This window comes from Nothobranchius furzeri, chromosome 5 (assembly GCF_043380555.1).
Source record: "Nothobranchius furzeri strain GRZ-AD chromosome 5, NfurGRZ-RIMD1, whole genome shotgun sequence".
NCBI lineage: Eukaryota > Metazoa > Chordata > Actinopteri > Cyprinodontiformes > Nothobranchiidae > Nothobranchius > Nothobranchius furzeri.
This window is the reverse complement of record NC_091745.1, coordinates 78929082-78954214: the sequence shown is the minus strand read 5'-3', so window position 1 is coordinate 78954214 and position 25133 is coordinate 78929082. Positions and strand designations below refer to the sequence as shown.

Sequence of the window (25133 nt, the reverse complement as noted above, 5' to 3'; positions counted from 1 at the left end):
AAGAAAAAACTTCTCGACTACACAAGAAGTAACTAAATAAACACAAAAAAGAAAGAAAGGGGAAAGTTGTTTTTCAACTGCAGAGAGCATGCTAGACAGGCTGCCATCCGAGACGGCGCCGGAAGTTTATTATACAATTCCCTCTTCGCTCGTTGCCGGTGATGAAAGGGCGTCTGATATTTGTCATTTTGCTGGAGGTTGCACTCCCAGGTATTTTTGACCCTAAAGCTTGGTTTATGCTTGACGCGTTCACTTTCCGCGCGGTGATGCGGCTCGCGGATGGAACGCGCTTCACAACTCGCAGCGTTTATGGTTCGTGCGGCTCGTCTCTGCGGTGAGCCAATATTCTCCCAAACTGTAGGGGGCAGCATGGAGCTCTACGGCATGCATCCAACACTACACCATAGTAGAAGTAGAAATTACTGTTTACAACATGGCATTCCAGCATTTTTAACAGCGTCCTCGTCTTTTCCGACAGTGCGAGCTATTTCTCTCCAAGAATTATTAACAACATGTTGATCACGGTGATCTCTGAGAGCTGAATCATACAAATGTCTGTATTTACGAACCTCCGCCATACTAGTTCTTGCCGGTCCGCCATGTTTTTCCGCGTCTGTCCGTCCGCGTGGTTAGAAATTTTCCGAGGTGCGTGTTGCGGAAATTCTGGGCCGTGTGGAGGCGCGGTGGAGGGGCGTGGTTGTTAAAATGACGCAACTTTTGCGGACCTCGCGGACGCGTCAAGCATAAACCAACCTTAAGGGCCATCCGTTGGTACGGTCTTACTCGAACACAAAAAGAATGCTTGCTTGCATTGATTTAGGTATGTACTGCCCCCTATCGCCAGGGAAACTGCACACCATCACTCTAAGCCTCCTTTATAAAGCGCCACCAATTTGCTGCTACGCTGAATCTGAATTTGGTGGCGAGAGCGCTCAAGCTGTCGCAGAGCCGCTCACACTGGACGGTCATAGACTTGCACATTCTGCTCCATGAAACGGCTTGTTTTAGGCATAATTGATCAAAACAACCACTGACAGAAAACAGGTGGACTGTGTTTTTTTTCATGTTTGGAGTTTTTATTGAGGCAGCAGAGACCCACATGACAACTCAACATGATGCAAAAGGAGAGTTTTGCATCATTTCTCCTTTAACATACAAAACGTTGTTACAGCAGACCTTCTGGATAAACTTGTGTAAACAAGGCAGAAACTGGCCTCTGTGCGGTCCTACAGCTGGCACAGCTGCAGGACAAAGTAGAAGATGCTCCAAAAGCCATAATACTGAGTTGAATCCACACGTAAAATAGTGCTTCAGAAAAGCATTTACAACTCAAACAAAATGTCCACTTCTGCTGGACCTCGAGTGCAAAACAACCCACAGAACCTGTAAATGAGCAGTTTCCTTAACGGTGTGGAACAGCATATCAGAGCTGAGCTTCAGACAGGATCTGCAGTCTTACTTCCTGGTATGTGGGCATCTCCCCTCTGATTGGCTAACAGCAACACGACTCTACCACTGACTCTGCTCTGCAACGTTGATGTTTTATCTCCACAAATAACACAAGCCCGGAGGAGTTCTGCTGTGCTAATGCTAACGGTTAGCTTCTACTAGCAGAGACGTTTTCTGCTGTTTCCTGGACGCTAAACCAACAACAGCCTTCCCCGTCGTGAGTCCAGATGGGTGAGTCCATGAATGTTAGTGACAGGGTGACGTAGATCTGTCAGGATTTTCTAATCCTAGAGTTTCACCGTCTGTTTTCTATCAGAAGCTGACGCAGGAGATAGGTGTAGGAGACTATTTTCATGAAACACAGTGACCCGTCCCGTAACAGTTTGTTCTTCCTCATTTTCTTCCTCTTCCTGTGTGTCATTTAGTGCTTGTTCCTTGTGAAGCTAAAGGTCAAAGGTCAACAGAGCGTGCTCGTCTTTGGCCGCTGGGATGTGTAGCGAAGGTGGAGGCGAGTCACCGAACGGGGTGACCCGATGTTTGTTAAACTTAGACATCAGTTTTGTTCTGAAATCAAATGGAAAATGTTGACTTGAGGTCAGCTTTGTCTGACTTGTGAAGTTTCACACGTACACACGTTAATATATTTATTACATATCAGCACAATCTGCACAAAGATTCTCTTTAAGCCCCAGAATCAAGTCCACGTCTCTACCTGAAAACGTAGATCACCAAAAAGACCGCTGAGGAGGCGGAAACAGCAGAAATCCAAATGACCTGGTGTGACACGTAGGGGTGACCCGAGCTGCTGTAGCTGTCGTTTTCAGAACCTGCAACAAACGGAGCAGAGCAGAGAGAAATCCTCATGCACCCATGTCAGTAGATGAATACTGAAGTAAAAAACCGCACATGCAAAACAGGTGTGTGTGTGTGTGTGTGTGAATCCCCCAGTTGTTATGATTACAGGGTTTCCTGTTAAAACCAGTGAAGCAAAGAGGAGTTTCAGCACTACCGTAATTTCCAGACTATAGAGCGCACCTCAATATAAGCTGCACCAACAACAAAAAGGATCTACACACACGCCGCACTCGAATACAAGCCGCGGCGCAGCAGCCACATGCAGGTCTCCGGCGCACAGCGCATGTACGGCCATAACATAAGATAATTAGACAGAAAGACGCTACACTGAGGTTTTTTGTTGTTTTAATTCAACAAAACAAATTTTAAACATGGGTGAGCGTGCCTGCAAGTTTAGAAAAGAAAACAGCACTGATAGCGTTCATATTTCTGGGTGGTTATAAAATAAAAACAGCACTGACACGTTATTACCGGTCATTTGCATGTTTAGAAGAAAAGAACAGCGCTGACACAGCATTAATAAGCCCTGGATGATTATAAAATAAAAACTGCACACAAAACATGCCTGGTTAGTAAATAAAACACACTTGCCTACCAGAAGAAGTCATTCGCTCTCATCTTCCTCCTGTGCACTAAAGCCATTAAAGTCCTCTTCTTCAGTGCCAGAAGAGCTTCGTCACATACCGTTTCTGTGGCGATGTCAGTGTCGCTGTCCGTGTTGCTGTCATCATCCCCGGGTGAAGCTGGCTTGAATGAGTTCTTCCCGCTGCCGTCTCCAGCGCCGAACCATGGATTCATTCACGCCAAGTGTAATGGAACGGAATGACTGTTTTTTTCCCTTCTTTGCTCAAGACTAGTCTGCATGAGAGATGGTCTCAAGGTCTCATGCATTCCTTCTAACCTGCTTATTTTCAGCTCAACAGAAGAATGAAGAATGAACTCTTTTCTTTTAATTAATCAAAGAACTCTATTTTAATAAAGCTAATCCATCAAAGTGTTAGTCAATAAATAAGATGTGACCGACCTGTGAAATCTAAATATTAATTACTTTATTATAATCCTATAGAATATAATAAGTACTGTGACTTTAAGGGTTCCAACAGGACTCATTTCACGTAGCGTTAAAAAGACATAACACATTACTTTCACTGATACAATCAGAATCTTACAGATCTGACGGAGGCGTGGTCATGATGGTGTTTGGTAATTTTTAATTCGACAATAAACCAAAACATCCGACATATAAAACTACGCCACGTCAGCTCTAACGCCAGTTCAAAGCGTTCCAGAGAAAGTGACGGAGTGGCCAAACTCTTTAACCGAAAGAACAACGACAAGCTGAAAAATTTGTCGCTATTCCAACTGCGGCAACAGCTCCTTTCAGAACAAAAGCTGAACCATCAAGACCCAGGCTTGGGTCTCACCAGATGCCAACAAACTGTCGTGTACCCGGAAGTAACTCACAGACTGGTCTGATCGGAACCACTGCTTTCCATACCGGCTCGGTTCCAGAGAGGGTCCAGCTGGACCTCGATATTCCTGATCTAAAGGGGACATCCTGAAGGGTATGTAGACCGACATAATGGTGTCTCATGTGTTTATGAACCTCCTAACCAAAGCTTAATGCAAAGACATCACCTTCAATTCCCGTCAGAACTAATCGCTTCTTCGGATTAGCTGGTTCTGAGCAACATCACATGTCATCCATTCACCTTAGTTACACCATACATTTAGTTTTAAAGTCAGTCTAGTTTAATATGTTAGTAATAAAATTCTTAACTTTTAAACTTGACTCTCTCTCCTGTTGTCTCTGAGTGAATACGAAGCAGTTTTCTAATCCCTGCAATAAAAAGATCCAATCTTCTGGTTTAAATAACCTCACAGATCTGTAAGGTGGATTTCATATTTCCTATGGAATCCTACGCCTCATGGCTTATTAAATAACACGTAATCTAATTCATTACAGATGGCGAGCCAGCCAGGAGGCGTAAAGATCGAGCTTGACCTTATGGAGCCAGAGCATGTAGAAGAAGCCACAGCAACCGACCACCCATCTCGGGATACGTCCGGGTCACGACAGTTTGGAGTTTGTGTGCGGCAGCACTGTTTCCCTCCTTTACTGCCAGATCGATGGCCGTCAACTTAAATGCGGCATCATATGAACTCATACGTGTTGTTTCCATGATGAGGGGGTATGGATTTGAAACAAATTATTCGACGTGCCGGCTGCTTGCATATGCTAAATTAAAATGAGCACTTTCTTCGATTTCCACTTTTGACTTCCACCTGTTTCACTTTCTGCTACAGCGCCCCCTGCAGGTGAAGGAAAATCTTCAGTAAAGCCGCACCTCATTATAAGCCGCATGGTTCAAAGCGTGGGAAAAAAGTAGCGGCTTATAGTCCGGAAAATACGGTAATATTATTCCTCCCCCCTCCCTTACACACACACACACACACATACACACACACACACACACACGGACGCACGCACGCACGCACACACGCACGCACGCACACACACGCACACACACACACACACACACAGACACACATGCACGCACGCACGCACGCACGCACACACACACACACACACACACACACACACACACAGTAAGCCTCTTTACCATCAGGATAGTCAGCCAGAGTCTGCAAATAAACCTGTGTAAAAACCAAAGAGGCACAAACCAGAATTGGTGATTTTGGGACATTTAAACATGACTGTTGGTATAAAATCTGATTTAAGTAAAATTCCTACCATTGGTGTCGTCAAATCTACAACTTCAGCTGAGAAAAGAAAACAAACAGAACTTAAAAAACATATACTGTTAAAGGTTTTTACACAATTTTACTTTCTATTTTCTCAGCATAATTCCCCCAGACGGGATGTGACAGAATGAGGTTTGATGTGGTTTTCCTTAAATTCTAGTTTAGTAAAAATCTGATCATTTTATCGTAAATCAGAGCAGCTCCAGCGGCAGACGGGCTCTGCTTTTATTTTGGTAGGGAACAGAAGTGACAGGAAATGAAAACAGGATTGAGAAAGTCTGGAATTTCAGCTCAAAGGAAGTTGGGATTCCTTTTAATGCTCAACATCTTAAAGCTGTAAGCGCCAAGAAACCAGAGTAGGTTTTTAAAGGCATTTGTTCCAGCTCACAACCTCCTTTTACTTTAATGAAAACATCTAAAAACATCACGTCTTTTATCTCTGATTTACCTAAAAATTCAAACTTGATAGAAAAAGTAAAATCACAAGCCAGCAATACTTTATGCACTCTGTGCACTTTTTCGCTGAGGAAGTGATACAAGGGGGCAGAAGTGACAGGATATTTATGGACATAAATGACCTTGCGTGACCTTTGACCCAGCTCTCACCCTGGATTCTCATGTCAGTTCTCTTGTTGGCTCTTCCTTCTTCCATCTCAGGAACGTTGCTAAGCTGAGTCCCATTCTGTCCCGCTCTGAACTTGAGACAGTTCTCCACTCCTTCATCTCCTCACGCTTAGACTACTGTAACTCTCTTTTCACGTGTCTGAGCAGAACCTCCCTGAACCGTCTACAGGTGGTTCAGAACGCCTGTGCTCGGCTTCTGACCAAGTCCTCCAAACACACCCACATCACCCCGCTTCTCCTCCAGCTTCACTGGCTGCCAGTCAACTTCAGGGTTCATTTCTAGATCCTGGTTCTGGACTATAGGGCCTTACATGGACAAGCACCATCTTACATTGGTGATCTTCTTAGTCCCTACACCCCCAGCAGGTCCCTGAGGTCCAGTGACCAAAGCCTACTGGTTGTGCAGCACCAGGTTAAAGGTCAAAGGTGACAGATCATTTGCTCCTGTGGCCCCCAGACTCTGGACCTCTCTCCCCCTGAGCCTGAGATCAGTGGACTCAGTGGTCTCCTTTAAAAAGCAGCTGAAGACTCACTTGTTCAAGCTGGCTTTTGTATGACCTTCTTCACCTCTCTCTCTTTATTCTGCTCTCCCCACCTATTCCACCTTCCTCTGGATCCACTGGTTTCCCTCTTTCCTGTTCTCTCTCTCTCTTTCTTAACATTTTTTTATCACAATTGTCTATTTTTGCTCATTTTAAATATATTTTTAACATTTTCTAAATATTTTTTTTATATTTTTACATTTTTTTTATGAAGCGCCTCGTGATTTTTATCTTGAGAGGCGCTATAGAAATGATATTTTCTTCTTCTTCTTCTTCTTCATAATTACTTAGGAAAATCCAGTTAATGAGGAAGGAAACTGCTACAGATGTGATAAAGGTATGAGGTCTGCTTCATACTTCTCCCTGTGTGTGTGTGTGTGTGTGTGTGTGTGTGTGTGTGTGTGTGTGTGTGTGTACCTGTCCAGCTCCTGGCATGTACAGGTGAGCTCCAGTCACTCCAGTGTCCGTCATCAGCTTCTCTGATCCGGAGCTGAATCAGATAGTCGACACCAGACAGGACATTAGTGATGACGTAGGAGGTTTTGCTTCTGATCATAGATACCTGTACGGACGCACAGAGAAGGAATAAAATAATCCTCATCGTCTGAAACGACAGATTATTAAATGTTGTTTAGAATCCTAACTCACCTGATCATTAACGGATGTCGCGGGTCGATATCTGATCTCATAAATGATGTCATAGCAGTTGCATTGGTGCTTCCAGGTTGGTGGTAAGTTCCAGGTGACCTTTATCACCTTCTCCTGCCGTTCCTCCTGGTGGGCTGTCACATCAGAGGGGGGGTCAGGCTTCACTGGAGGAGAGAGAGCGTAGCTTCAGGTCAACGGGGATCTCCGCGTGTGTAGGAAACGTTCCCGCTTACTGAAGTTCAGAGGTGTGAATTTGATGGCGTTGCTGGTGTCGTTTCCCGTGATGCTCGTCACACACAGGAGGGCAGAATGTGTGGTCCTCAACTCGCTCTGGTTGTGCTCCAGAGCGCACCAGCAGAGGGACCGCTGAGACGAGTAGGAACAGGGAACCTGGTGGAAGTTGTGCGTCTCACTGAGGGAATAAAAGATGATCAAATAACTCGCGCTAACTTATTTTAGCAGATTTTTAAAGTCATGGAGTCGAATCTGAAACTTGCTTCCAGGTGTGGAAGTTTTCTTTATCCGGTGGTTTAATGTTTTGTGCACGTCACAAGAGACCTTGAGTTCTGGAAGGCGCTTACAAATAAAATGTTTTATTATGGGATTTATGTAAGCAGCTCAGTGGCAGAGTTGTAAATCAGCGCTCTCCAACGCACCTGGAGGTCGCTCACCTGGAAGCAGCCAGTGAGCCATCCTGTCTGACTTGTAATTAACGAGGGGCGGAGTTTTAATTGGTTGGCAAGCTGTCAGTTTTCTGTAATATCTAATCTAAAATGAATTTAGTGGAATTAAGATAAAAATCAGATTATTTCTCAACATTTTTGGCTGTCATGTTTTGCTGGAAATACGCGGATGAGTCGCTCAGGTTGCAGCACGGATACCTGTTTCTGATCTGAGCAGCTGCAGGTGGATGAAGGCGTCGGTTATGCAGACCAGGGGTCTCATTTATCAAACATGGGGTAGAATCCTTACTAAAATGTACTTAAGCTCAGCAAAACAAAAGCACTTACGCCAAGCAGGTTTGTGATCTATCCAACATGGAGGACGCACAGCTGCACGCAGTCTCCGCTTCATAAATCAGAGACTAACGAGAATGTTTCTCAGCTGCATCTTAGTCACATCCCGCCCTCGCCACGCCCACTTACTGCCATAAATGGTCAATGCGAAGGGCCTTGTGGATCTCATGCATGTACATAAGCCGGCTTGTTGCAGCATTTCGGTCACGACCGCAGATCAAAGAAGCACCATTTCCCAAGCAGAAGTTGAGGTACCTGTGGGTGAGGTGGAGAAATGAAAGGAAGTGCTTTTGCAAAACAAATAAGAGAAAATCCGCGGAGTGGCACAGCGTTGCTGAAGCCGTCAATGCTGAGTTCTTCAGAGAGATCTGTGGCGTATATAAAAAAAATGATCCGATCAGGATTCGATCCCCAGACTCCGGGGTGAAAGTCACGCGTGCTAACCAGTCACCCAAACAAAAATCTCCCTAGTCCAAGTAGCCAGGGCGCATCATCAATCGGGTCACAGTGACAGGACACACACCGTCACAGACGCATGACATTCTGTCTCAATCTGTCCCCCTGTCCATATTCTGCGCTTCAGGCTGTGTGTGTGTGTGCTTGTGTGTGTGTGTGTGTGTGCGTGTGTGTGTGTGTGTGTGTGTGTGGGGGGGTCTTGTTCTGTGTGAAAACGAAGCTGTACAAGTGATAATCAGTGTGTTTACATGCAGCCAGTAACCCTTTTAAAACCCAAATATTCACAATAACCCGGTTCCGCAGGTCCTTGTAAACACCGCCAAAAACCCAGATATGCTCATAACCGGGTTTTTAAAAACCCGGTTACTACACCTGGGGTAACCCTTTTCTGACCCGAATGTTTGGTCGTGTAAACGCATACCGGGATATCCCCATCAAAGCGTGTTCTGCACATGCTCTGTTCGCAAGGAATCTTGGTCTTTTGAGTAGCGAGACGTCTTGTACGCGCCAGAACACCGGAAGTAAACAACAAGTTGGGAGCAACATGGCGAATCGCGGCACAGCACCACACTTTTGGAGTGACGAGGAAACTAAAGCGCAAAGAAACGCGGTCGCTATCTCTTCCGAACTGGGAAACATGTTGTTGTTTTCACGGATACCGGAACAAGAAGAACCGGAAATGAGGCATATTGCGTCTGGACGTAGTCCATACGTCCTGACGCTACCCCAACGTCCGCATTTACATCGGGTTATGCAAGTTAGAGGTAACTCTTTCTATTTATGCTTGTAAACGGGTTATTCTGATCAACTCAGAAACCCGAATACCGACCTTAACCCGATCATAACCCGGATGTTGGCTGCATGTAAACGTAGTCACTGCTGCAGGATTTCATAATTGTATCTCCTCAGCAGCAGCACTGCAGGTGCTCTCCGTGTCCAACATGTGTGTAAGCCAGGTCCTTAGTCAACTTAAAGTTGTGCACATTTTCCGCTGTTTTCTTTCATAAATCCCAAAGTTTGCGTGGAAAGTTGTTTACGCGGTTTTCCGACGCCGTTTTGTGCGTTAGCAAGCTTGACAAATGAGGCCCCGGGTTTCAGCCGTAAAACGCGTTCAGAAAGAAAACGTGTGACGTGACTGGATGCAATCTTTGATTTTTGTGCTTTTTACTTTATTTAATTTCATAGAATTTAGTTTAATTGCGGTTTCATACATTTATTCGGCTCCTCCGTTGATTATATTTAAAAGAGCCGTTTTTTTCTTAAGTTTGACGAGAAGACGTGTCTTCATCAGCGATCCGGAGACGTATGTGAATCCTTACCCTTTACTCAGAAGGAGGTAACAGCTGGGAACCTTTGCGACGGGCTTCAGGGGCCTCCACTCACACTGGATTTTACTTTCGGGGGACTTTTTGTAGCAGGACAGACTCGGTTTCTCTGGAGGATCTAAAAGACACGAACAGAAATTTATTTTAGTTAACCTCACTCAGTCATTTTGACTCCCTGTAAGCACACGATGATGCAAATGTGTTAATTGTAATGCACCTGCAACAGCTACTTCAACAGCAAAGGCCTCTCTCCCTCGGTGGTGACACGTGTAATTCCCTGCATCCGTCAGTCTCACTGACTCCAGAGTCAGAGCCGCCCCGTGACCCAGAAATGTGACCTTTCCCCTGTTTGTGTCCCCTCCCTGCACCAGCTGTTCAGTCCGCTTCCACTGAGGTCTCAGTTTAAAGCCTCTTGTTACTCTGCTGCCTTCCTCTTCATCACTTTCCATCTCTTTGTCCTCCCATCCACCCATCGTTGTTGTGCTGGTGGAGGCTGGTTGGACCGTGAGAGGGGAGGCGGTGCGTCTGTCTGGCTCTAAGCTGACTCCGGTCTCCGCCGTGGGAGAAAAGATCCTCTCATTTACTGGATTCTGCAGAGAAGTCTGGTTTTTAGTCCGGACTGCGGCGTTTCCGGCCGCTTTCTTAGTGGCCGTGTCTCTGACTGGAGCCGGCCTTCTTTTGTTGATGTTTGACCCGTTCAGGACGACCTTTGCTCCGTCCACCCACACATGGCCGCTACAGGTTAGGACCAGTCTACTTCCTGGAGAAATAACCACCACACCAGGAGGAGGGTCTGTGAAGAAAGACAAACAGATGTTTTATAGGAGTTTGCGTGCAGAGCATGTTTTTGGGACGGAAGGCTTCAGTGTTGGTCACAGTTGAATCTGCACAGATGCAGCGTTGCACGACCAGAATTACCCATTTCTTTAATACTTCCTCTTTTGATACGTCCCTCTGCTGTCACAGTTTCTCCTCCACCCGAAACTGTTCTCTCCCGGTGTCGTCTCACATTTATTTACTTAACTAGTCCCCCTGACTCTTCTACACTCTTGGATTTTGTGCAGAACTCAAAACCTGCCTTATTTTTTATGTTTACTTATTTTTTCTGCCTCTCGTTTAAATTTAAAACTGTCAGAAAACTTTGCTTTTAAATTTTAAAAACATTTTGTTTCCATTTCACATAAAATATCGACTAAATCAGACAGAAAACAGGACAGCACCTCCACACCAACAACTTCTTGTTCTTTTATTTTCAAACTGAGTTTTGCTTTTACTGTTCTTGAATAAATTTATGCTCTAAATGTTTTTGAGACTCAGAATTTTGAGAAAGATTCGCCAAACAAACAGCACGTTAAAAATGTCGTCTGTTTGACCTGAAAGAAATGACATAAATCAATAGATTAAAGCAAAGATGCAAAGTAAACTTTAGATTTTCATCTAGTTTTATTTGCTTTTTCAAAGTTAAATAACTGAAAATGTCAGAAATACTAATAAAATCATGACTAAAATCATGTTTTAGATCATAACAATTGTTGCACTCTGAATCAGAAAAAGGGACTTTATTCAGTTTATTGTGTTTACATGTAATCAGGCTAAAACCAGTTTGTATCTGGTACGTTTAGTTTTGCTCAAACTCGGTTAAGAAAATAAAAAATGAAGGTTTAATTAGGTTTCTCACCTTTTCTGGGACACTTTACATCAATAAAGCTGCAAACGGGCACAGCACAGAGAACACACAGCCAAAGGTGAGAAGTCAGCATTGTTTTTGTCTCTTCCTGCCAGTAGTCTTCTCTTTTAGAAAGCCAAACCGTTGGCTGAAACATCCCAACAGCAACGGCTGCAGAAAGCTCTCCTCCAGCAGGCTGACGGGGAAACCACCTGCCTTCCACCACAGGCCGGACAAATAAAGCCGAGATCCTCTGGACGCAGCAGTGAGCTGACGCGAGACCCGTTATTGTGAAATCCCAAAGCTCTTCCCCCAGTTCAGCGCCGTTACACAGAGGAAATCCTCCTCAGCGCCAAAATAAACCCCCTCAACCCCGTTTACCACCGACTAGAGGCGGTCACACGTTCATGAAGACATTTAACGTTATTTAATCGTGTTTTTTGATCTAAAAATGTTGCTGACATCAGCTTGATGAGTCAGATTGAGTCTAACTTCCACATCAGCCCGTTGTCGTTTCTGTCTTTGAATGTGACTGCTGCATGAACCATGCTTGCATAAACGCTGTGCTCCAGGTGAAGACGTGCTTTTTATGTCAACACCATAAGACGACTTCAGCAAGAGCGGATCTCTGCCAAACTGAAGGAACCAGAGGGAAGTTCATGGCTCTTCACGTTCTAACATGGCATAGCGATAAATATGTTGTGGAGATAAACAAATAAAAATTAATAAAAGGGTTCTCTCGTGTTTAAAAACCTCCACCAATAACACGTTTCAGGCTAAAAGCAACGATTGGACCATCCGGTTGTTGGTCTCTCCGAACCGCCGCACTTCCCTGGGTCCTCCACCCGTCACACACTCACTTCTGAGAGGTTCTCCACTCAGTCATGTCAGAAGGACAAACGGCCGTCGGCTACAAGGAACGGCAGCAGCTCAGAAGCTAGAGTGGGTTGTCCAGATATCGTTTCAGGCCTCGCCTCTGTCAGTGCGCCCCGGGGCAGTTGTGGCTCCATCGTAGCTCGTCACCACCGGCGTGTGAATGTGTGGTTGACTGGTTGTGTTGTGAGGCGCTTTGTGGGGTTTGTAAAAGGCGCTATACAAATACTCACTGTGGCTGCAGAAGGAGAAAGGAGACTTTGGGAAGATGGGAGTGTTATACATTAAAAGACTAGAAGTTGATATCTATGGGATGAGAAAGAATAACCGCAAATCTGTTTGAATTGCCGATGCACCGAAGTAAGTCAGTATTCAAATTCAAATTCAGAGATACTTTATTAATCCCAGAGGGGAATTAGAGTTTCAGTACACACAATTCAGAGATCAGACATATGTACAGACATAGACACATGACAAGAATTGGTGACTGTGGTCATTCGCAACCCGAGTCGCGCTACCGTAATAGAGATCAGAGGGTTTACATGAGGATTGGTTCAGGTGGAGGAAAAAAAGGCACTTCAGAGCTACCCTCCACAGGGAGGGCAGCTTTGCTATGCAAAAAACACCTCAGACAGATATGCGGCAGACTTCAGACATCACACAACATAAGTGTCCACTAGGTGGGGTGGTGGGTTTTAGGACTCTCCTCACGTCAGCAGCAGCCGCGATAAGCAGCGCTCTTCACCTCAGTCTGGACAGGGGAGGGAGGTCGTTGGGTTTAGACGGCAGTGACTCCTGGAACGATTCAGTGGCCTTCACAGCTCGCAGTCCCGCCCAGGCCGGGATAGGGAGACAGAGTTGCCACGGCGACGGCAGCATTCCACATTCCTTCTGAGGGGGAGTATTTGTTGCAGCCTCACAGGCTCAAGGGCACCAGATTCAGATAAGAACTTGTTTTGGGGCCAGACAGGGATCATTTCTTCTCTGTCTTAGACCCTTTTCAGATTGATATTCTGGAATATGTGTGGACAATTCAATCCTTTTTTTAACCAGAACAGTGTTTTCAGACGCACCACTTTTGTACCTGAACTTGTCCTTTCGGCTGCCTTCACACAGCAGGGAAAAGTTCCAGATGTCTGGGGGGGGGGGGGGGGGGGGGGGGCTGTACCCAGATAGTGCGGCGGGCGTACATGCGTCATTTACCCAAACAAGACTATTCAGTCAAACATGGCAGAAAAGATATAATTCCTCTCACTGATCGGACTTATGTTAAGCATAATTCTGCGCACACGAAGACGCATCAGAGACCTGGATGATGAAGCTCAATGGTTAAAGGAATCATGGAAGCGGTGTGAAGCGCTCCGTCGCGCGTCTAGGCGGTACCGTAGGAGGCGAGCTGCCATGGTTCGCCGCATGCTACAGGAGCGAGCTATCTAGGTGCGCACAGCGTCCCCCGGTCCCCTCCTCCTCCCCCTCCTCCCTCTCCTCCCTTTCCGGAACTCGACCTCACCAGTCGCTTTGGATAAAAGCGTCTGCTAAATAAATAAAAACATAAACAAACAGTCCGAAGCAGCCACCCTGTCCGTGACAAGTCCGGACCTGTTACTAGGGGCTTTGTCCGGTTTAATTACGGAAAAGGTTATCCGGATGTTTGTATTCAGACACAAAGGTCTTAAGGACAGAGTCCCGAACATTTCCATTTTTCATGGCCTGTCTGAAGGGGGCTTTAGAGTTCCGCTGGTCCTCAACCTCTCAAAATCCAATAATGGCGTAGATTAATCTATCCCAATCCGTGCTGATTCGTCCCCTCGCTCCTTGATCGCATCCATCTTTTGTACCAACGCATGAATCTCAGCCAAAGTTCCAAGTTTACGACTCATCTCGACAATTATATGAGTCTGTGCGTTCACAGCGCGGTGCAATCCGTCTCTGAGCTCCGGGAGTGAGCCAATATTCCTCGACAGCTCGTTAATTTTCTGGTAAGCCAGGTAACCTCCAAGGCCAAAGAGCAGGAAACCTGACACCAACACCACGAATGTCCAGACGTCTTCCGAATCCTCTACAGACAGCTGAGATAAGCAGATCAGCTTCCACTGTTTCCAGGAGTCCATGATGTGCCCAGCTGGCTCTGTCCCAGAGTGGCACCCGGTAGCCCCTTCTCCCGTTCTCATCGTTGAAAAAATTTCATCGATCGCGTTGAGAGACCAACTGACCAGGTCCAATTTTAATCATTTCCAGTTTCCAGAAAAAATGTAGAAGCTGCGTACACCCAAAGACAGACAAAGAGCCTTGGGGATGAGATAAGGGAGGAGAGGAGGAAAAAAGCGTCTGTACTCCCAAGAGCCGGAAGAAACAAGATGATGTGTAACCGGAAATACGGGAACAGATGTAAAGATGTTAGTTTTCCTCGCCTCAATAGTTCTATGTGTCAAATACACTGAAAATCAATACAGAGAAAGTAAAAAAACAAACAAAAAAAAGAAACAAGTTTGAAATCAAACGTTTGGACCTAGAAAACAGTGACTGGTGTTTAGCGCCATCTCGTTTCCTCTGGCATCATGGGTCTCCAATTCCGGTAGAAGCATCTCTGGGAACATGCCCGAGGGGAAGGGTGAGTGTTCCCTGACTGTTTGCGTTCAAAAGCTAGCTTGTTCTGTGGTTCGCTTTAGCACCTTTGACCTCAATATTTGGAAAGCTGAGTTCAGTTCCACTAACTGCTTCCAGAGCTGTAGAATAAACAAAGCACCTCAGTAACATTTGTCCAACAACATAAATGGGCCAAAATATCTCAAAAAGGAACAGAATCAGAACAAAAACAACAACCCTGAGAAACATTTAAAGCACTGCGGGCCACAGTGAGTTAATGTTAAGTTCAAAGGTCAAGGGGCAACAAATGGTCAATGTGGGTAGTGATCCAAAACCTCAGCGGACCGAAAACAACCTAAAGGCTCATCCTACTTTAATCAAGAACATCTTGATGATCCTCAGAACATTTATGGAAATATTCCTGACAAAAAAAAATCAAGTGTGTGTGTGTGTGTGTGTGTGTGTCCAGTTACATCTGGTGTCTAACTGCATTTCAGGAAAAACATCCTCATACTAACAGTCAAACATGGTGGTGGTGGTGTGATGGTCGGGTTTGCTTAAGGGGCTGGACCACATGATGTCATTGATGGAAATTTTTCTTTACAAAAACACGTGAATATTGGACCTTTGACCTTAAACAGCCCATTGATGCAGGAAAAACCGTCCAATATGGCTGAATTAACTCCGTCCTCAAAGAAAAGAGGAACAAGGTTCCTCTGCGGAGAGTCGTTTTCTCAGTCATTACGTTTTCCACACTGAGCCAGGTTGGTTTGGTAAGCTTTAGAAATGAAACTTGTTTGATGACCTGAATGTGACAAAAAAAGCAGAATCAAAGAAAAGAAGTGGGTAAATATTCATGAAAACCACTGCATGCATGAAAAATCCAACTTAAACGATAAACATCCCAGAAATAAGAAGTTTTCTTCATTAAAACCAGATAATTCAGCAACACCTGCCCTTCTGTCCAAAAGTAAAGCTGCTTTCATTTAACGGCAACTCGATCGAGGTCTGACTAGAAATAAACAGACAGGTTCCTCCGTCCATTCTTTTATTTTTCAAGTTGCATTAAAACGACCCGACGCTTGCCAGACCACAGCAAAGGCTGAAGTTCCAAATGAAAGCACTGAAAGCTTCATTCTAGCAACTTTAAACATCAATGTGATGCAAAAGTAGCTACGGGACGATCGGGACAGACGTGTCAGCGGTTTTCGGTAAAGCCAACGGCGTTCTCATCGAGAACTTTAACAGAGAAAACGCACCTCACCACTTCCCTGCTTACGTTTACTCGTTAGGATCATGAGCTAAGGTGCAGAAAGGACTCGTAGCTGATTAAAAGCTCTTTATTTGTTTCCCTATCTGCTATTTCTGTGCTACAGCTGAGCGTACATTTCAGGGGTTAATTACGTGACCAAAAATAAAATTTAACATTGAGACGAGGAACTCCGTCACTGGAATGAGCTGCTTCCTCTTGTTCTGGTGCGCTGTGGTTTGAATTTAGCTCAGTCTCTGTCCACAGTCCATTCTGTTGGTGTGAAAAGATCTAATAACAAGTGCTGGATTCATCCGTCTGATGCTTTTACACGAGCTGGCTGGTTTACATGGCAGCACACGGTGAGTCCTGGCTGTTGGATGCACCGACGCAGGTCAGAACACCCTTCCAACCAAACAGAGCTTCCTATCGAGGAGAGAGAACGGAACAGTGAGTGCAGCTCCACAGCGGATGAAACAAAGTGTTTTTATTGGTTGGTGCAATTCAGAGTGTCTGACCTGCACCGACCCCAGAGAGAGAGTCCAGCCGCCGGGTGAGTCCATCCCTTGGGATTTCGCTGAAGCAGCAGCGGGATTATCGGCAGAAGCTGACTCTGAAGCTGCTGTTTGGGTGACCTGTATGTTCTGACACGGCACTGTGACGATTTCCTCATCGATCTGTGTTTCTTGTGAGCCGCCCAGAACAGAAGAAGAGTTCGACAGTGGTTGAACCAATCCAGATGTGTTACTGGGCGCTGGGCTGCAATCTCCAGAGGAGCTGGGGGGAGTATTCTTCCTGCGGAGCGTTTCGATCCAGCTCGAGCTGTGTCTGGAGGCAAAGCTGGCCAGGCCCAGAGAGGAGAGTCTCATGTTTTTTCCTGAAGTGATGAGCTCTCCAAAGCCTTCTTGGTGAGCAAAGGCATAGCCAGACCTGGAGCCACCACGAGCACCGAGGCGACTCTCTGAGACGCTTCCAGCACCCCGCCAAGGACCTCCAATACCAAGACCTGCTGGTTTCCGTCTCTTCTGCCGCACCAGTTGACTGTAGCGAACCTGAAGACGCACAAAATCCAGGAGAATGGACGTTTAGAAATAAGGCCCCTTTACTGGGACTCTGTTCACAAGTCAGTTTCAAGTCAGTATGAAGGAAAATGGTGGTTCAGTCTCAGTGATTTAGACTTGGGTAACATTTAGAAAAAACTTCTCCGTCGACTGTAGAATGGACCTGAACACGATGCGTTGCTTTTTGAGATCTTTTAACTTATTTCATGCTGTCAGGTTCTATTCAAGAGATGTCCTGATTCTTCAGGTCTGGATGTGTGTGTGTGTGTGTGTGTGTGTGTGTGTGTGTGTGTGTGTGTGTGGCACAGGGAGTGTGGAGCCATGCTCGGTTGGACCAGACCACAAGCCATGGATCTACCTGGCATTCGTTCAAAGTCGGGACATTCCCAGTACATCCTGGAATGTGTGTGGTGCTCCAACATTCTTCTTCGGAGTTTTCTTATCCTACAAGGATGTTAGCAATCACTCAGGCTAGCGTTAGCATTAATTTGAGCTAGTGTTAGGGTGTTTCTCAACGCCAAGGTGCCTTGCTTACGAGGACACGGTCCTTCCTTGGTCAAGGAAAACGGTTAAATGGAACAGACTTGCATCACGTGACCGCAGCTTCCACGGCGGTCACGTAACATCACGTGACACGTGAGATAACGTTATATTTTATATGTATTAGTTTTATTATAAATATATAACGAGCCTTTTACTTTTTAAATTGTGTATATGTTTATTAAATTACAAATATAAGTGAGTTACTACCCGCTAGCCACCGAAGCTGCAACTACTAAGCTACTAACCAACCATAGATAACTTCTTTGGATCTAAAAAAAACATTTTAAATTAGCTGACTTACGTTTAAACTTGAAATTTGTCCCCAAAGTAGCTGCCGGCTTCTGATCCGCAGTCCTTTAAAGATACCGCGGTGTATTATGGGTAATTTTTGATCAAGGCTAGGCTACAAGACACCTCCCGTGTGTCCTTGCAAAGCTAGCTAAACGGCTAACAAAACGGAAAACACACGCCTCGGTAGAACATGAACATAGGAACACGTCTTGGTGGCTCCTGATGACATATCTCCTAGGCAACGGGGGCGGTGCCAAGACATCAAGGCAAGGTTCCTTGGCATTGAGAAACACCCATAGTCTTTCCAGAGTACAGTGATCCCTCGTTTATCGCGGTAGATGCGTTCCAGACCTGGCCGCGATAGGTGAAAATCCGCGAAGTAGGGACTCCGTATTTACAGTACAGTGTCAGAACCCAAATTCCCAGACCAGCCTCTTCCAGCTAGCCGGCCTCCACTAAGGACCACAACTCCCCCTCGCGGGGATTCCCTCCACGTCGCACCTACGTCACAAACCGCGGCTATAAACGGAAGTCGCTTTTCCAGCTCACCACTCAGTCATCGTTTCTTCAGATTCATGATCAGAGTTTCCAACCTACCGATCCATCCCACGAACTATCAGCTCACAGTAAGTTATCTTACTTACTTCTGGAAAGCCCGGCAATTCCATGTCACTTCGTTGACGCTTGAACGCTCTGGGGTTTCCTAGATTAATCGTGAGCCGGCGTTTCACCGACGCTATCACTTCCGCGTCTGTGAAACCACGCGCTCCCTACAAGCTCAACTCCCGAATCCAGCCGACCAGTCTGACATACAGTACTATATTGAATTATCGTATGATCACATTCTCTTTTTGTGGGTAAAACTCAAGAAAAAAATTTTTTTTACTTGTTTTTTTATAGTTTTATTACAAAAAGTGCATTTTATGATGAAATTTATGAAAAAAAAAAACAGGAATTTCTTAATATTTCGCATAGAAAAATGCTGCGGATCGGCGAATTTCCCTTGAATAAGGCTCCAAAAAAATCTGCGAAGTCGTGAATCGATAAACAAACCGCAAAGTAGCGAGGGATCACTGTAGTTCTCTTATCCGATGGCACCATCTAGTGGCTGTCAAGCATATCACAGAAGAAGTCTGTCGCTCTGTTTTTTAAGATGGCGACTTCACGTTTCTGTTCATAAATGTGCTTCTGTAGCCAACAAACAGCTAAAACACGTTGTTTTATGAGTATTATTCTCATGTCATGTTGTGTTCTCATTTATTTATATTTTAGAGACTTGTCTGACATGTTAAAGGATGTGTGTTTATGCTAACGGAGTTAAACTAGCTTTTGTCAGACGGAACTGTTTCACTGTGGCATTTTCAGACTTTTAAGTCAACATTTGTGGGGCAGATATAGTGCACAGTAACTGAGCCTCACCACACACACACACACACACACACACACACACACACACACACACACACACACACACACACACACACACACACACACACACACACACACACACACACACACACACACACACACACACACACAAAGAGTTTTTACGTTGACAATTAGCTGGAAATACAGATGCACATTGCAACAGAGACACACAGGTGTGTTCTCACCGTGTCTGAGAGCTGAGGCTTGAGGTCCAGCTTGAGGAAACGGAAGGCCAAAACTGGAACTATGCAGATTGCTGTTGCTAGTGCAATAGTGAGCCACACCACCGGCTGCAGTAATGTGCTCTGGGCACAACCTGTACCCAAAGATGGACACAAACAGGCATGTAGTTTTGATGTGTTACAGGTAGAGGTAAGATTGTTTACCTGCATGAACACAAGGCAGAAGTGAAGTGCTTTTGAGTCTGAGTGGCAAGAATGGCCAGGAACCCACCTACAAAGTGGAACTGTTTGGGAAAGATCCTGAAGAGCGTTTGGCTGTGCAACGCTAACATGATGGTGAAATACAAACCCAGAGAGCCCCACACGAACACATGGTTTATAACTGTCCAGAAGCCTGTGTCAAGAGCAATCTGCAGAACCAAACAGGCGTTAAATAGACAACAGGGAGTCGGTACCTAAATATTACAGCATGATTCCAGTCAGTCCAGCTTACCAACCTGCACACTGACCACTATAACCAGAGCCGTTGCTGTCGTGGCTGCAAATGTCTGGTAATCTGCAAGTGGCACGCCGGTGCTCTGCGTCGCGTTCGACAGAACAGCGTAGGGCATGAAAAAAAGCACCACGGACGTGTAGATGCCCTGAGCGATGCAGATGAAGAACTCTTTCTTGTTGAAGAGCAGGTTGAGCTGGCCGGGCTCATAAAGCTTAGGGCATTCGAGACTTCTGTGATCTGGAACGTCCTATTCAGAGTAAAAAGGGGGAAATGAGAGACCTCGTTGGCTAAAATAAAACTCCAGACGTACCAGAGCCAGACTAAGTGGTTTGGTGGTTTAAGCTTAATGCAAACGCAAGCACAGAACAGAAGCATTACTCACGACCATTACCCACAGGAGGAGACGGATTATGTTTTCAAAAGGGTTGGCATCGATGCACAAGCAACATAACAGAAATCATGACATTGCCACAACACTTACAAACATGCTAGTATGAAATGTGAACGTAAAAATTAAAAAGAATAATGCAGAACGTGGGTTCAGGGTAAAGTATTAAAAAGAAAGACCTGGTCGAATATCCCCATGGCCAGCACAGGAAGGGAGGTGTACACTATGTTGTAGAGCGTGATGAAGAACTGATCATACACCGTCTACAACAGACAAACGGTGAAAAACACGGTCGTGATGCCCTCCTGATGCTTAACTGCCCCCCAACCACCCAACCACCTTACCTGGGCTGAGAAGCCGCAGAAGAAGCCAAACCAGAAGTGCACCATGGTGAAGGCAAAGTTCTTGTAGAAGAAGTAGCAGAGGAAGCGGCACATGCGAAGGTAGGACCAGCGGCCATGCACCAGCAGCAGGCGCTGCAGGAAGCGGAACTGGGCGAAGGAGTAATCGCTGGCCAGCACAGCCTGGATGCCCTCCTGACCAGAGATGCCGACTCCGATGTGAGCGCCTGGAAGACAGGAGGCATGGAGGGAGAGAAAGATAAATGCACTGAACAAAAGTTTAAATGCAACACTTTTGTTTTTGCTCCCATTTTTCATGAGATGGACTTAAAGATCTAAAATTCATTCCAGATACACAACATCACCATTTCTTTCAAACATTGTTCACAAATCAGTCTAAATTGGTGATAGTGAGCACCTGTGCTTTGCTGAGATAATCCATCCCACCTCACAGGTGTGCCACATCAAGATGCTGATCTGACATGAGTAGTGCACAGGTGTACCTTATATTGCCCACAATAAAAGGCCACCCTGGAATGTGCAGTTTTTTGCTTTATTGGGGGTCTGGGGACTCAGAATCGGTCAGTATCTGGTGTGACCACCATTTGCCTCATGCGGTGCAACACATATTCTTTGCATAGAGTTTATCAGATTGTTAACTGTGGCCTATGGAATGTTGGTCCACTCCTCTTCAATGGCTGTGCGAAGTTGTTGGATATTAGTGGGAACTGGTACACTCTGTCATATACGCCGGTCAAGCACATCCCAAACATTGCTCAACGGGTGACGTGTCCGGTGAGTTTGCTGGCCATGCAAGAACTGGGACATTTTCATCTTCCAAGAATTGTGTACATATCCTTGCAACATGGGGCCGTGCATTATCTTGCTGAAACATGAGGTGATGTTCATGGATGTACGGCACAACAATGGGCCTCAGGATCTCATCACAGTATCTGTGCATTCAAAATGCCATCAATAAAATGCACCTGTGTTCTTCGTCCATAACAGATGCCGCCCCATACCATAACCCCACCACCACCATGGGCCACTCGATCCACAACACTGACATCAGCAAAGCGCTCACCCACATGATGCCACACACGCTGTCTGCCATCTGCCCTGAACAATGTAAACCTTCACCCATGAAGAGAACACCTCCAATGTGCCAGATGCCATCGAATGTGAGCATTTGCCCACTCAAGTCTGTTACGGCGACGAGCTGGAGTCAGGTCAAGACCCCGATGAGGTCGACGAGCATGCAGTTGAGCTCCCCTGAGACGGTTTCTGACAGTTTGTGCAGAAATTGTTTGGTTATGCAAACCAATTGTTTCAGCAGCTGTCTGAGTGGCTCGTCTCAGACGATCTTGGAGGTGAACCTGCTGGACGTGGAGGTCCTGGGCTGGTGTGGTTACACGTCGTCTGCAGTTGTGAGGCCGGTTGGATGTACTGCCGTATTCTCTGAAATGCCTTTGGAGACGGCTTATGGTGGAGAAATGAACATTCAATGCACGAGCAACAGATCTGGTTGACATTCCTGCTGTCAGCATGCCAATTGTACACTCCCTCAATGCTTGTGGCATCTGTGGCATTTTGCTGTGAGACAAACGGCACATTCCAGGGTGGCCTTTTATTGTGGGCAGTACTCATGATGCCAGATTAGCATCTTGATGTGGCACACCTGTGAGGTGGGATGGATTATCTCAGCAAAGCACAGGTGTTCACTATCACATATTTAGACTGATTTGTGAACAATGTCTGAGAGAAATGGTAATATTGTAGCCTAGTGAACTAGACCAAATTCTTGCTTTGCAAAGAATGGTCTAGGCATGCTCCATTGGAACCTCAGCAGCTCCTACCAGGACTCTGGCTAGCCAATCACAGCTCTCTAGAGGGGTTTCAAACACATAAAGAGCTGTGATTGGTCCATAATGGTGGGCCAATCATAGTGCTCTATCTGCTTAGTGAACAAATCACAGAGCTTTATCCGCTTTGTGGGCCAATCAGGGCCCTCTATATGCCTGGTGGGTGGGATGATGCAACAGAGTGAAACAAGAGTATGTCACATTCATTGTCCAGTGGAATGCGGAGATCATTTGAAAGACAACGGTAGAACCCGCCCCACAACCGAGAGCCATCAATGGAGCGTGGCCAGACTAACTAATACATTTATTTAGTCTGGCTTGCCAGGCTAGTAATATTGTGTATCTGGAATGAATTTTAGATCTTTAAGCCCATCTCCTGAAAAATGGGAGCAAAAACAAAAGTGCTGCGTTTATATTTTTGTTCAGTGTAGAAGTCAAACTAAACTTGGAAAACTGGAGATTTACTTCAGCCCCATGGTGTATATTGGTAAGATTATTTCGAATAATGACAGTAAAGATGAATATCAGGTGGATTCCTCAAGGATCCTAGTGTCTTAATCCAGAGTGGAGGTATGATGGAGGGAGGGACGAACCAGTGGTGACATGAAAGTGCTGCTCTAGTCTGTTGTGGTGAAGAAAGAGACGGGTAAAAACATCAAACTCGTGGATTATTGGTTCATCTATGTCTCAATGCTCACCTGAACTCATGGGATTTGGATTGTGACCAAAGTAAACAAAGTCCCAAATACAAGCACCTGAAATGATCTCAGGGTGACCAAAGAGATGTTAAGGCACTCCGAGTGGAGCCGCTGCTCCTCAGTAAAAGCTGCAACCTGAGGTGGTTCAGAAGAAGAAGAAAATATCATTTCTATAGCGCCTCTCAAGATAAAAATCACGAGGCGCTTAGGTATCAGGTATCTGATCAGGAGAGGTCGCCTCTCACTGGAAGCTTTCTGGACACCTCCCACAGAGAGAAGACCACGGAGCGGACACAGAACCTGCTGGAGGCACTAAATCTGCTTTGGACTGGGAATACTTTGGAATTCCCAGGAGGAGGATACAAGTATTGTTGGAAAGAAAGATGTCAGGGCTTCCCTCCTGGACCTGTCACCTCCATTACTCGACTTTTGATAGTTGATTTAATTGAACAATTTCTGAAAAACTGAGAACATCAAGTTCGATTTAATCCATAGCTGAGTAGGAAACTCGTGGACCAGAAGACGGCCATGTTGTGACTGCATCTGTCTGTTTTTACAGATTACATCTGAGCAGTAATCTGGTTTCCCTCCTCCTTCAATCCCAGATGCACGACTCACTTTTGATCATGCTAACGTCGTTAGCGCCATCTCCTATGGCCAGAGTGACGGCCTTCTTGTGTTTCTTGATGAGCTCTACCACCTGGGCTTTTTGCAGCGGTGTAACTCTGCAGCATATAACTGCTTTGCACGCACACGCTGTCGACACAAACTCCACCTCCATGTCTGCTTCCAGTGCGTGAGCCTGCCAGAGGACAGGAAGGAGAGGTTAGAGCTGCGCTGACCAAACGTGTTAAAATGCTGGAGGTTTTTCTGCTGATGCAAAAACATGTCTGATCATTGAATTGTTTGCTTTGTGTGGATGTGAGTTTGTTCGTACCAAACTGTGACCGTTGATAATCAGACCAAACTCTCCAGAGATGTTGTCCATTAGGTATGTTGGAGGTAAAGGACAAGGGGAGCCCTGGAGTTGGTCATCTCCTGCCACACCATCTCCTTCTTGCCCTTCTCTAAATCCATTACCTGGGAAGCTTGCCTCGGCCCACCCCTCCATTCCTCCGTCTTTTCCTCTTTCCCGTGTAAGCTCGATCATCCTCTCTCTGACATTCCTGGAGGAAAGATGCACCTCATCAAGGACAAAACTAAACTGCCGTTAACTCATGACCATTTTAATTTTTTTGGACCAGTAAATTGTTTTTAATGCTCCCAGAACACTTGTGTAGTGTTGATGATTGACTACAAATTTATTAAAAATGACTAATAAGATGTGATAATTCCATATAAATATGAAATATCAATCTGATTGACCTTTGAATGTTTAAAGGGACTTTTCAGACTTTTGAATTTTTATGCTCGCGATTGCCCCCTCGGGCCAAAAGCGTAACGGCAGCTTCAATAGTAGGCTCGTGCACGAGGTGCGCATGCTGTACGTGCACACTCCTTAACGAAAATAACAGCTGAGACAGTCCAGTGTGTGTGTGTGTGTGTGTGTGTGTGGCCCAGAGGACAGAGGACAGGAGAACGCGCAGCTAATTAATTAAATAATTTGGTTCTGTATCTTTCTCTTCAGCACAGCCGACAAAGGTTTATGATGGGTCAGTCCTCCTGCATGCTCAGATCATTCCCTTCCCTTGCTTGAAAAATTGTTCCTAAATGAAAGATGAACCCACATCTTTTTTATATGTGAATTCAACGCCGTTCGGCGAGTCTCAAATAAAAATTTGGGCGTCT

At 45.6% G+C, this 25133-nt stretch overlaps 2 protein-coding genes across 6 annotated transcripts in view; both read right to left on the bottom strand.

Annotated features, from left to right (window-relative positions):
* Positions 1-1877: 1877 nt before the first annotated feature.
* Positions 1878-11504, bottom strand: il6r (interleukin 6 receptor). 2 transcript variants are annotated; one of them, XM_054741178.2, is made up of 11 exons: positions 11360-11504; positions 9899-10474; positions 9676-9799; positions 8030-8155; positions 7118-7296; positions 6885-7048; positions 6654-6798; positions 5060-5088; positions 4929-4962; positions 2162-2276; positions 1878-2013 (listed from the first exon to the last, which is right to left on the bottom strand). In XM_054741178.2, the coding sequence occupies exons 1-11, from the start codon at positions 11502-11504 to the stop codon at positions 1893-1895; spliced, it is 1758 nt and encodes a 585-aa protein (XP_054597153.1). In that variant the 3' UTR covers positions 1878-1892. The 2 variants fall into 2 exon arrangements, with proteins under 2 accessions (XP_054597153.1, XP_015805946.1); XM_015950460.3 differs by lacking the exon at positions 8030-8155.
* Positions 11505-16132: 4628 nt separating this feature from the next.
* atp8b2 (ATPase phospholipid transporting 8B2) overlaps positions 16133-25133 on the bottom strand; it is a 36726-nt gene continuing 27725 nt past the window's right edge. For 3 of the 4 annotated variants that reach the window (XM_015950459.3, XM_054741176.2, XM_054741174.2), the window contains 9 exons: positions 24283-24511; positions 23964-24147; positions 20789-21012; positions 20624-20707; positions 20058-20303; positions 19832-19970; positions 19564-19694; positions 16574-17107; positions 16133-16481 (listed from right to left, as the gene is read on the bottom strand). In XM_015950459.3, the coding sequence (XP_015805945.3) occupies positions 16401-16481; positions 16574-17107; positions 19564-19694; positions 19832-19970; positions 20058-20303; positions 20624-20707; positions 20789-21012; positions 23964-24147; positions 24283-24511 (1852 nt within the window). In that variant the 3' untranslated portion in view covers positions 16133-16400. The remainder of the gene's footprint in view (positions 16482-16573; positions 17108-19563; positions 19695-19831; positions 19971-20057; positions 20304-20623; positions 20708-20788; positions 21013-23963; positions 24148-24282; positions 24512-25133) is intronic. The other variant, XM_054741175.2, reaches the window with a different exon arrangement.

Coding starts and splice junctions, on each gene's coding strand:
- il6r (XM_054741178.2), bottom strand. CDS start 11,504: ATGTTTCAGCCAACGGTTTGGCTTTCTAAAAGAGAAGACTACTGGCAG. Junction 9,800..9,898: donor TGTTGAAGTAGCTGTTGCAG/GTGCATTACAAT, acceptor CGTGTCTTTTAG/ATCCTCCAGAGAAACCGAGT. Junction 2,277..4,928: donor TCTGGCTGACTATCCTGATG/GTAAAGAGGCTT, acceptor CGTTTGTTGCAG/GTTCTGAAAACGACAGCTAC.